This window comes from Monodelphis domestica, chromosome 4, assembly GCF_027887165.1.
Source record: "Monodelphis domestica isolate mMonDom1 chromosome 4, mMonDom1.pri, whole genome shotgun sequence".
NCBI classification, from domain to species: domain Eukaryota; kingdom Metazoa; phylum Chordata; class Mammalia; order Didelphimorphia; family Didelphidae; genus Monodelphis; species Monodelphis domestica.
The window spans coordinates 155,743,689-155,756,679 of NC_077230.1; the positions used below are offsets into that span (position 1 = coordinate 155,743,689).

Sequence of the window (12,991 nt, forward strand, 5' to 3'; positions counted from 1 at the left end):
GGGGTTAAGTGATTTGCCCAGGGTCACACAGCTGGGAAGTGTCTGAGGCCAGGTTTGAACCTAGGATCTCCCATCTCTAGGCCTGACTCTCAATCCACTGAACCACCCAGATGCCCCCACCCCTTTACTTTTAACAGTCTTAAGTGTTTTTCGATTTATAAAGAAACCTAGCACAAACAAGAATATACTATCAGATCTTGTTATGTAAAATTGCTAAAAATTCTACTTTGCATCCTCATCTCTTTCATTTTTAATTTCTTGCTTTGGAAAGGGTAGTATTCAACTCTGAAGCTCAATGGTATATAAGGAAACAAATATACCCCATCTTGTGGTCATTTCAAATTCAAGTTTACCTCTATAATATGCCTCTAATTGTGAAAACACAGAGGGTTTATTAGTAGAAATAACAGTTAATAGAGTTCATATTGGTAAGGATGCTAGATAAACATTCTTAGAAGGATATATAAGAAATCTATTATTTCCCACCTCCACCCCATCATATGCCAAAATATGATAAACTACCATAAACGATATCTTACTAAGGTCTCCAGGATGTCATATGTGATGCCAAACTAAAAGGATTCGATATTTACCTCAGCAGGTGTTTTGAGATCATCAGGTTTTTCCCAGGTAGATTGCTTTGTTTCTGTGTTATAATAGTAAGTCCTTCCATCAGGAGATTTATGTTCAGTCCACATTGATTTCTGAATGGGGGGGAAAAATCAACATGAAACAACTAAATTCAAATAAGACATTTAAAAAAAGATTAATATTCTTCTTCATTATGCTGAGCCTGACAATGTAAAATGGAGTTAATTAAATGCCATTTTATATATGTGCATACACAGAATATTTCCAAAGAGCTATTTTTAAAATGTTAAGTTAACCCCGAGTAAATAACTTTTCCCAACAAAAAAAATTAGCACTGATAAATCTAAATACATCAAATCAATTATACAATAGCCTAGAATATATTTTGCATTATGTTAAAAAATACTTTAAGAATTGTGTTGGTAATTCAGGATACTAATATTCAATGACTAGGACCTGTCACAGAATAACAAATGTGCAAAGGAGAAACTGATGATTATATGAAGTAATTGAAACCTGTGAAGGCTGTGTTTTAGCACTAAATAAGATGATTGACTTTTACCATCATGTGTCAAACAATAGTCAATAACGTGAAAAATACCCAACAAATACTTATCAATGAGTCAATGTAAACTAGGGGATACAAATCACTAATGAAATGCCATAAAGCTCTGTTATGTCTAATACTTTAATCAAATATTCATATGAAGTCACAGAAAGCAAGCTAATCAATAATCAAATACACACATGACTAGGGACACATAAGAGAATAAGGATTCAAAAGTTTCTGGCTGAATTAAAAACCAGCAATTTGTTCACTTTTAAGTTCAAAATGATGATATATGATAAGAAGTAGGGCAAAATCTTTCCTGATTATCAGTCCATATGAAAAAGACCTACGGAATTTTAAATGACTACAGTCTCAGTATGTACTAATGTGACATGACTTAAGGTAATCTTATGTACTATGACCCCTAATACAGTGAAAACATCTATGCAGAAATTAGATGCGTATAAAAACCAATTATACACTTTGAATTCTTTTTCTAAATATTTTTAATAAGTTTCTTGTTCTATTGAAGTAATTCTCCCATTCATACTTCTTTGCTGTTCTGGTGAAATAATGAAATAATTTTTCTATAGGAAAGTGAATCAATGTAGAATATTTCATGATTAAAAAACCCTTAACAAGTTAAACTTCTTTATAGTAAGTCAACTGCTTTAAATATTAGCACCAGAGGCATGAATTTTAAAACAGACTATTGCATTCTCATTTCTCAAAGGAAATTTAGCATTTGATCAGCCATTTTAGTAATCAATTAGTAATTTCTTAGCATTGAGTTTTAAGTGGTTGGTTTACACTCTAATTAATTTAACATTTTCTATTTGAAAAGAATGCCCTGATAATACCTAGCTATGTGACTTGGGGGAAATTTCTTTCTCTGGTTTTCAGTTCCCTAATCTGCAAAGAAGGGGACTGAATAAGATTACTTCAAAGAAAAAGTAAAGGAGGAAGAGCAAGAGGAAACTTCATCTGACATCAAATCAATCCATAAGAGACTTGAGAATTATAACTGACTCTTAAGATTAGTTCATGGTAACAGTTATTAAATTTACTCCTCAGGTCACATTTGGAGTACTTTATCTACTGGACACAACAAAATAAGAGGACTAACTTAGAACAGATTCTAGATCTTAATTCAATCAAGCTCAATAGCCAATAAGGCATTTACAGAAAGAGGTCAACTATGGTTGTCACCAGGGACAAATCAGCTCAAAACAAATTAAGCAAATATGATGAAAAGATAGAGATGCCAACAGGTTGAGATGAAGTGGTATCAGGGAAAGACTATTATACTAATCTTAGATTCATTATCATACTATTTTACCTTGAAATATTAAGGAGATAAGTTTAAGTTACATACACTCTTAACCTCAGTTTCCTCACTGGCAAATATGAAAAAAAAATATGAAGAGGGAACAGATTGCCTCTCTAATCTCTTTTGAATCAAACCCTAGGAATTTAAGATGTTTCACTCGAAAACTAATATTAAACTAAGATGGAATAATGTTGGATGCAAATATCAGCATGTAACAGTTATATCGAGTAAGAGTTACATTAAACTAGACATAGTTTATATATCTTTATATAAATTCATATCCAGGTGTGGCCTTTATATTATACAAATATTACACAATCCCATAAAAACATTTGTGCCTAAGAACAATGTTGAAACTATGATGAATAATTCTTTGTTATACAAACTCTTTTAACCTATGCTCTCCTCAGGAATGCATCAAATTTGCAAAGTGACATCAAGATATAATTCAATGGCTATTCCCAAAAACAAATAAGGCTCCATTACAAATATTCAAATCTGTAATTATCAGCAATATTTGCTATCAAAGAACATTTTACATTATCAACAAGTGACATAACTAAATGTTCCAAAAATTAAAAGTGAAAATTCATAGAACTGACATCTTAAAAGTTGAAAAGCAAATAGGAATTACTATGGAATTATAACACATTTATCTAAATTGACCAAAACTGGGCATGGTCCCCAAAACTTGTGTTAGTCACATAGAGAATCTTGATTTATAAACTTATACTTCAAAACCTCTCCATTTTAGGTCAATAAGATTAGTTCACATGAAGAGTTTAAATGTTTCTGTTAATATTTTATAATACCTACTGTTGTTATTCTTGAAGCTATCTACTGTGACACCTTACTAGAGTCATTTTGGCTTCAAATCTCAGAGACATTAAGAGACAAACTTTCTTTTAATTTGGGCTCATGTATAACATAAACTTCAGCTTTACTCTGGGCCTCTCAACTTTTACTCTGTTTCTGATCCAGCCATATAAAAAACAAAAGGCAAAAAGTTTGAGATGTTTGTTACCTTCAACTAAAGGTTTGTGTATTATGGACCCTTGTAGCCTATGGATTCCCTTTCTCAGAATGCTGTATTTAAATGCATAAAAATGAAATATGCAGCATTACAAAGGAAATAAATTATACTGAAATAATTGTCAAAATGCTTTTAAGAGTTTCAGGTCCTAGGTTGAGAACTTTTGCCACAATGTTTAGAAGAGTAAAAAAGAGAAAACATAACACTTATATTAACAATATATTTGTATATATGTTTTAGATTCAAATTTCAAAGAAAATAAAAATATGTAAATGTTTAAGAGCTCAAGAGGGAAATTGAAAAAATGTTTCCTATCTAACCCCAATATGAAAATGACAAAATTTAAAATACTGTATGTAACTTTTTAAACAAATCCAACTAACTTTTTCTGTTGAAGTCTATCATTATCCTTGCCAACAACGGAAATCTGATATTTGAACACTAATAAAAATTCTGTAGAATTTGGTAAGAGCTACAATGATAAGACCTCATAGATCATTTAATTCAAATCCTTTCATTTTACAGATGAGAAAACTAAGACCCAGTCTAATAAATTTCCTGAAGTCATAAAGTAAATGGTACAAACCATCACCTCAAACCCAAGTTTTTCTAACTCCAAGTCTAATGATCTTGTCACTATACCACACTGTTCTTTGCAAAGGTTTTTGAATGCCAATAGAACCAGTAAACTCTCTATTAGTCTGCTAGTCTGTTGCTAAAAACCCTATTATTCTATTAATTATGAGTACCAAGTTACTATAGAAAGTATAAGAAACAAACATGCTCAAAAGAAATAATTTTTTTCCAGTAAGAACAAATCAGTTATGACATTAGGCAAACTATTCCCTCAACCCAGACAATGATTGAGAGCATCTAAGAATTTTTTCTCAGTAGTCTTTTTATCACTGGGAGAAAATTTAAAAATTTGGTTGTATTTTAAACTACTATGATGGGAATAAAACTGAGGAACTTAACAGAGGCATATATTACAAATATTGTATGTCAAGTAACTAGATAATGAGCCTACTATCTCATAACTAACAACTAATAAATGCCATAGACTACAAAAGAGAAAAAAAAATTTTAAACCAAACCTCAGGGAAGAAAACCTAGGCACAAAGAATAAAAAAAGCCAAAAAGAACCAAATATGGTCCCAATCTCTTAAAACTGTCAACTCAACCACATACTACGTTGTTATTTTTGTCTAGCCAAATGTCTTTACTAGTATAAATAATTTCATTGGTATATGGAACTCCCAGTGTAGAAACTTCCTCCAGTACTATCGGCAACCTTTCTGAAAAATGTTAAAAAGCAATGAGGCACAGAATAATCAAGTGACTTACCCAGGGTCTCACATCTAGTATGTATCAGAGGCAGTACAACTTAGGTCTTCATGATGCCAAGACAGGCTCTCCACACACTATGCCACGCTGCCTCTCTACCACTTCTTTAGGGCATAAAAATCAACCTAGTATATAGGCTGATCAATTTTTTTCGATCTAATGATCATCTAATTTAATGTGAAAACAGGAATTGTCTCATACCCTCCTGCATCCTAACAAGTTGATAGTTATAGGAGGGGAAATTCTGATTATATAAATTAGGCCCAATCACAGTCTTAAAAGGCCAATTTATATACACTAATAAATGGTAGCAATTAAAAAGATTCCTATTCATCAAATAAACTTTCTATTATTTAACCTATTATTTTCTCTCTAACCAATCTCAATCTTAAAGTTAAACAAAAATAACTTAAAGAGTTAATAATACAATTTTTAAATGGTTCTTAAACCTTTTGCTCTAAAAAAGTTGACTTACACATCTTAGGAGTAAAATCTAGTCTTCTAAAGGGGGACAAGAAATGAGTAGTAAAATGAAATTGAAATATCTAGGCACAGCAGCTAGTTTAAATGAAATCCCAAAGCCTTAGATTTTTACTTACTTGTGTGCCAGATGTTGCACCTAAAAAACAAAAAATGGATATTTATCAAGTGATTAAAATAAATCTCTTAAACAATTAACATCCATTAAGATCAAAAGCATTATTGATATAAATAGAATCATGCACAAGCCAGAGACCATCTCTAAATTCAACTTCTTATAATTGGTCAAAATAATTTTCTAAATATTACCTCACATTTTAAAGTTATTTTTCCTTCCAATTTGTTCTCTTCTCCCCCAATACTATAAACCATGGCATTTTTCTTTTTTTCCCTCCTTTCTCTCCTTCCAAAATAAAACCCTGTAGTTTTAAGGAATTCCAGCAACTGAATTTATTCTAGAAATTTTCCATTAACTACCCATGAGCACTGAACAATTACTATTAATATTTCTTTCTTTCTTCTTTCTTCTTTCTAGCACTGTCTACCTTTGGCTAATTTGTTGCTCTCCAGAATACATTCAAACAACTGACAAGAAAAGTAAATACAACCTCACTTGTCCAACACAACAAAGTAAAGGTTTCTAGAAGCCGTTAAAATCACCCATGCAATTTACTTCACAGTAGAGGCAGCATGGCATAGTGGAAAGAGTGGTGAATCTGGAATCATCAGATCCAAGTTTAGTCCAAGCTCTGTAATTTAAAAGCTGTGTGATCAAGGTAAAGTCAACCACTTTAAATCTAGGTTTCTATACTATGCCTAAAAAGGGGTGGGAGGAAACTACATTGTAAACTCTGAAGCATTTTATAATTGTGAGCTAGTATATCATTAGAGGCATCTTGCCCAGAGTCTAACAACTCAGAATTATGAATTTTGAGTAAATATGATTATTTTCTATAGGTTATAGCAGATTAGGGCAGGGAGATTATCTTGCTGCTAAATGTAGATACAATGACAAGAAGAAACAGAAAAACTACAAAAGCATGGCAGTTAAACATTACTATTTGGTAATATTTTTTGTAAAAGGAGGAGATTGATACTGTTGAATAAAACGAGGCTTGGGAGTTTCCATTACCAATGTCATCCTAAATTCTTATTTCCACAGATGATCAAACACTGGCAATAATGGCTGGAAGTTACTCTTCTCCCATACTGTGCAGTTACTACATTCACTACCATGTGGCAGAAATACTACTCAGAGTACAATGTGAATTTATGTCCACTGTTACACTTTAATTAATTCCATATTTCTCTCCCATTTTTTGCACTTCAATTCCCTCTCTGAGCTTCAACGAAATAAAAAATGAACATTTTTATAAAAATGATGGAACAAAGATGTCCTTAGCTGTAGACATATTCCCTCATCTCAAAATCCTTATTAAAGTCCATCTTAAAATTCAGCAGAATGAACATGCTATCCTTTAGATGAAATATTATTGCTAATTTTTGTTCCATGGTTCTACATTTGCTACATTGACAAAAAATAGAACCCATTTAATACAACATTTTAACTTCTGACAAAATATTTTGAAGTCTGCAAAGGAGAAGCCTCTCACTACATGTCCTCCTTCAAGTCCCAAAACAGAATACCTTAAGTTACCTATTTTTTACATAATACAGTGTTATGTTAATAATTGCTGCAAAAAACTTGTGACAAGGGATGAAATTTTCCTTTTTACTAAAAATATTGAAAAAACCTATTCCTTTTTGAAAAAATCATTTACAAAATTGGGTCAAGAATCTCATAAATTATATCTTTCCCATTAATAAGCCGATGTTACATACCTACTGCTACATCCATATTGTTTACTCCTGGCTGTAAGAATAAAAGATAAAATTGATAAAGCGTAATATTTGTTTGCATTTTATGCATTACTAACAAGAATACTGGATCAGCTCCTACTGAATATAGGTTTCCAAGGTAAACTCTAAAAAATGCCACCAAATCAAACAATTCAACAATTAAAACTTTTTGATGCCAACACATACAGTAGGAATACAAATATTTTTTTAAGTTTTAAATTTAAAAATTTTTTTTAATTTGAAAATTAAAGTTGTTTTGTTCCCTCCCACACCCAAAGTAAAGACTTCACTTACCTGGGCCTTTCAAGTTTTTTACATAAGGATGAGCTGAGTGAGGTATACATTTAAGCATTTTGCAAAAGTAGTGTTTTATAAAAACTATTAATCACATTTAGAAATATATGTCCCCATAGTTAGACATGGTAATCAGTAGCTAATGTTGTAAAGAATAAGAGGACAAAATAATTTGATTCTAGTGTGGTAGAGTGCAGTGGTATCAAAAGTTGGGCCATAGAAGGAACCAGTTTAAAATATGATTGGGAAATTGTTTCTAAAAATAAATTAAAATGCAATACAACATATTTATGGTTTTCTAATTTAATATGCAGCCCACAGGAAGCATTGTTTCTAGAAACAAAACCTCAGGTCAAATCCTGAATGAAACTGCCTATGTGAAGGTAACCCCTCCAGGTTAATTGCTAGATTAGATAACCTCTGAGGTTCCTTTCAGCTGTAGAAGCTAGACCTAGAAATGGAATATTAGATAATAATGCTAGGCCTGAAAGTCAAGAATATATGAATTCAAATTCAGCCTTAGAAACTAGTTGTGCAATCTTTTTGCCTCAATTTTCTCATTTTAAAAATGGGGATAATAAAAATACCTACTTCCAGGTTGCTGTGAAGATCAAATAAGATAACATTTGTAAAGTGCTTAGCCAAGTGTCTGGCACATGTTAGGTATTCAATAAATGTTCATTTCTTTCTTTCCTAAATCTGATATATTGATATATTTTTAATTCTTACTTCACCTACCACAGCTTCTGAGAAAGGAAATACTGTAATTTTCTACTTAGGTAAATTCATTTAACACTTCTGAGGTTTCATCTCCCATTCTATAAAATGAAAACTTGCATTATCCAACCTCAAAAGTTTAGGACATACTCTTTTAAAGTTGTTATGTGATATGTGTATGTGCTTATCATTACCACTTTTTCCAATTTAATCTATATTTCCCTTCCAACTTTGGTTTTAAAATCTTTCAGAAGTAGGGAAAAAGGCAATGGGTTTTCCTGACCAATTTATAGAAAAGGAATTCATACATAGCAATCTGTATTACAATTCAAAGCTTTTGATTACAAGGCCTTATTTGATGTCCTGGTACTTTCATTTGTTCTACTCTCCTGGGTAGGAATGCTATTAACTGAATAAAACTGTCAGGAGGGAATCTAAATGATTTACTTAATTTGGTTTAAATGGTGAAGTACACTTTAAAAGAAAAAGCTCAAGAAATACAATTTAGTTCTAATATTGGTGGAAACTTTATTGCCTATTAAACATTTTAGTTCACCTTAATTGTCATACTATACTAGTTCACACTAGAATTTGGACATACTTTTTTAAAAAAAGGTTAATAAATTATCAGCAAAATCTGACATTAAACTTGTTTTTAGTGTACATATCTAGAAATATGCACTCCAAAATATTGTTTTTTAAAACAAACTTCTTTTTTAAAATACCAAATCAAGTAAACTTTCAAAAGATTACCGGTAAAGCAGGCTGTATGCTAGCCTGAGACATATGAGTCATCATCATCCCAGGCATGACTGAAGACATCATTCCAGGCATCTAGAATAAAAGTAATAAGGTATTATTACACAGTACAGAGGTATTATCAATATAGCACTAAAATTTGATCATAAAGCCAATAAAATATAACATTTATCATGAAAATAACCTAGGTTTGGGCTTAATAAAGATTAAAAAGATAAATTCCTCTGTGAATTATTTTCATATTTATACCATGTATATAGGTCATGTGTAAGTGAAACTTTTACACTTAAGAAAAAAAATCATAAACTTTTTTATATGTTGCTTTAGATCCCCTCAACCAAGGGTTTAACTGAATATATATATATTTTCATTGAACATCAGGAAAATTTTATCCATGTATACCCCCCTTCCCAACATTTTGAGAAAAAGAACCAAAAAAAAAAGTTTCTCCTATTAAACTTTAATATAACCCTCATCCTTCCCCATTTTAAAAGGGCTCCAAGCAGTAGTCTGGTCCTTCTTTCTAGCATATCAAAAGTGCTTTATGCCCCAAAAAAGAAACTTGTAAAAAATCAGTAACTATAAATACCAGTTTTAAATGACTTGCAAATCAACCTTTCTTCCTACCCCCTCCACCCAGCCTTCCAGTACTTCCTGATTTCCAGGAAACCTGTTAGTAAATTAGTCTTCTGTTTTAAGGGTCAAGAAAACACTTCAGGAAAAAATGTTAGCTTAAGGTCCCAGTTAAATTTGATATTAATTTCTGTATAATTCTTGGTGAGTTACTGTACTCTAGTAAATATGAGCAAGAACTGCAAAGATTAAAAAAGGCAGTCAAAGGTAGCAGGAGACAATGTCCCAAATAAACTAGTATTAATTATACCCCCCCCCCTTAAATTGCAAATACAAAAATAGCTGGGGAAAAGGAGGGGAGCTTATTCAATTAAATATAGCAATAAATTTTAAAAATTAATAATCATCTAAAACACTCACTTGAAGAGTTTCAAGTAAACAGAAAAAAAGGGAGGAATGAAATGGAAAATCTTGGTGATAGGGTAATAGGCTATTATGCAAGGAAGATAAAAGCCCTTTAACTGAGAAAAGCTTAGTAATTAGGATAACCTCTACCACTGAATTCCAATCCCTGTTCATGTCAGTTTATTTTATCTGAAAGGAAAAGATAAAATAAATCATTTTATGAAATGATGGGATGAATAAGTAACTGAAGAGAAGGTATTCTCAAAGAGCATAAATTTCTATTTCAAATGATTATATAAAGCATTAATATTTATTTTAAAGAATTTCTGTCCATCAATAAAAAAAGTCAGCCCATCAATTTTTAATCAGGTAGATGTGGTCAAGTGAAACTTTTTTAAAAGCTCTATATTTAGTAGATTTGAATACATTTGGAAACACAGGCAACTCTTAAATGTCCAGGCAAAAAAAGGATATTGTAGAAAATAACTGCAAATCAAGTATTAGTATATATGTGAATACCCTCCCCCTCCACTAAATAAATGAATAAACAAACAAACAAATAAATACATGAACAGAAACAAACAAACCAAAAAACCCAACAAAACTTTGACTTTATTAGATTTTGGTTGTCCTATCCAAGGATGGGAGGAGGAGGAGGAAGAGAGTCAGACCTAATTTCATACTTAAATTAAAAGCATTAAGCTGAAATTCCCTAAATGAATAGCAATTGAACACTTTAGAGGGAAAATGGAAAATGCAGAAACAACACTTAGCAGGCAAAAACCGGCCTAGGAATAAAACAGCTTTAAAAGATAAATAAGAGTTGATGATACAACAAAAAATCCAAAAAGTTCTAAAGTCAAAATTTTAGAAGGGAGTTTACTAAAATTTTTAAATGACTAAAACCAGTTTTCAACAAGACTTATCACAGAAACTTTGAGGAAGTACATGTTAAAATTCCTCAAAATAGCCCAACATATCCAAAATCATGGATACATTCAGTCAATACTCTTAAAATGAAAATAACCTTAGCCAGGCATACTGATGTCAAAATAAGGCATGAACACAGGTTAAGTTCCATTACATAAAAATTAATACAAGGCCTAAGTATAATAAAGAAAAAAAAAACCTTCAAGTCAATAATCTATCCATCAATACTGAATACAACAGCATTTGATTATAGTATAGAAATATAAATTACATCTCAATTTAACAAAATTGGATTTAACGTGTGATAATTCTTCCAAATTCTTGATTTTTCCAAATTTCTTCTGCTAATTTTTGGCTTTGTTTCGTCATATGCATGGAACATTAGAGTTACCTACTTGGTTCCAAATGAGTAACTTTTGTGCTAAGAAAATAGAAAATACAATTTACCATTTAAGAATTACTGTTACTCTCTTATGACAATAGTGTCAAACTCAGAGAGAAAAAATCTGCAGGCTATATGACTCTGAAAAGCTCAAACTAACTTTATATCTCCATTTTACTTTATTTTTATTTGTTAAGCATCTCCTAATTATATCTGGTTTGGGAAACACTTGAGAATTTCCAATATCTCCGTTTTAAGTAAAAGACATTTCTAATCTAAGAGATTTCCTTAAGTCTACTGAATAACCTTGGAAAAGACAATTATTCAAACTAGGAGATATCTAAGCTAGATAGAATTGTTCTAAAAAAACTTTTAATGTAATATAATCATTTTAAATTCAAAAGCATTATCTTTCTTAAAAAGTAAAAATGGGCAATTAATAAGTTTAAGAATAAACAAAAGTACAGCACATTATGCCTGTGAAATTGAACTTTAAATTATGTAGCAAAAATTTATTTTTATCAATTTGTATGACCCCCAAAAAACAAACACTACTGTACTATTACTTACATTCTCAGTAAAAATTCCTGCAAGGATCATTTATGCAAGTCTCTATACCAGTCATCTTTAAAACTAAATATTGACAAAATCCAGATATGTTAGCTAACATTTATAAGAAAACCTATAATAAAACACAGAAGTTATCTGCCACTATTAAGAGATTATGTGTTCACATATAATTGATGACAAGCAAATAGCTCCTTTGTTCTAGTAAGGATTTCTTTATTAATTTTGTAAGATTTATTTATATGTTAAGATCTTTTAAGTCAATACTGATCATGGTATAAATAATTTTTTAATATCAACTAACAGAACACAGTCTGTTAGAAAATACTCTATCACAGTCATTTGTAAAGTTCAACACAACTGTGTTGAAGCCTGAAGATTTGCTCTTAATGCTAACATTTTTAAATGTATATAAAACAGTACTGAGATCTCTACTTTCTTTATAAGTGGAGGGTCATTTTGTCATTCTGAGTTCAATTTGGTGATAAAGCTCCCAAAATTTAGCTAGACTGATTCTTAGAATAGATATAGAGATGGACATTGGTCCCACACCTAAAATCTTTCTGGCTAAGTAGGAATTAGCAGAGTCCCTTGGCAGAGTCTTTAGGAAAGCAGATTCACTACCAGAACACACTGAGGAATTAAGAGTAGGGCTTGAGTGGAAAATGTGAATAAGAATTCACTACTATATAACAGGGAAAGAATAAGGGAGGAGAGGCTTCTTTTAAGTGTTTCTATCCTGTCAGAAAAGGGAAGTTTTTCTAAGAAAAAGCTTCAGTACAGTAGAAAATAAATTAGAACAAAATTTAAAGAAGCCAAGGGTAATCATAGTAATGAGTCTTGAAGTGACCATCACTTCACAATTCTTATCCTATTTTATAATTGTTTAAAAGAAATCACACCTAAATTTGTCTAATTCTAGAGAAAAAACAATATTTCATCTTTGCAAATATTTTTGTGACCAATATTCAAGTTGGCCTTGAAAGCCTACATGTCTTCATGCATCTTTTTTCCTTTTGAACAAAATCCAACAAACTAGAAAAGAGTGCTTTACTACACAAGGATAATGAAAACTAGTGCATGATTCCATGTACTATATTAATAATACATTTAAAATGCAAAAACTTATTCCTAAAACACAAATGGGCTCAAGCTGAAGAGGAAAAGATGACTGAT

General features: G+C 31.1%; 1 protein-coding gene across 9 annotated transcripts in view; it reads right to left on the reverse strand.

Moving 5' to 3' along the window:
* The window catches only part of PRPF40A (pre-mRNA processing factor 40 homolog A), a 57,698-nt gene that overhangs the window by 28,648 nt on the left and 16,059 nt on the right, over window positions 1-12,991 (reverse strand). For all 9 annotated transcript variants that reach the window (XM_056793872.1, XM_016433634.2, XM_016433633.2 and 6 more), the window contains exons 3-6: window positions 8,953-9,033; window positions 7,171-7,201; window positions 5,448-5,467; window positions 594-704 (exon numbers count right to left, since the gene is read on the reverse strand). In XM_056793872.1, coding sequence (XP_056649850.1) covers window positions 594-704; window positions 5,448-5,467; window positions 7,171-7,201; window positions 8,953-9,033 — 243 coding nt within the window. The remainder of the gene's footprint in view (window positions 1-593; window positions 705-5,447; window positions 5,468-7,170; window positions 7,202-8,952; window positions 9,034-12,991) is intronic.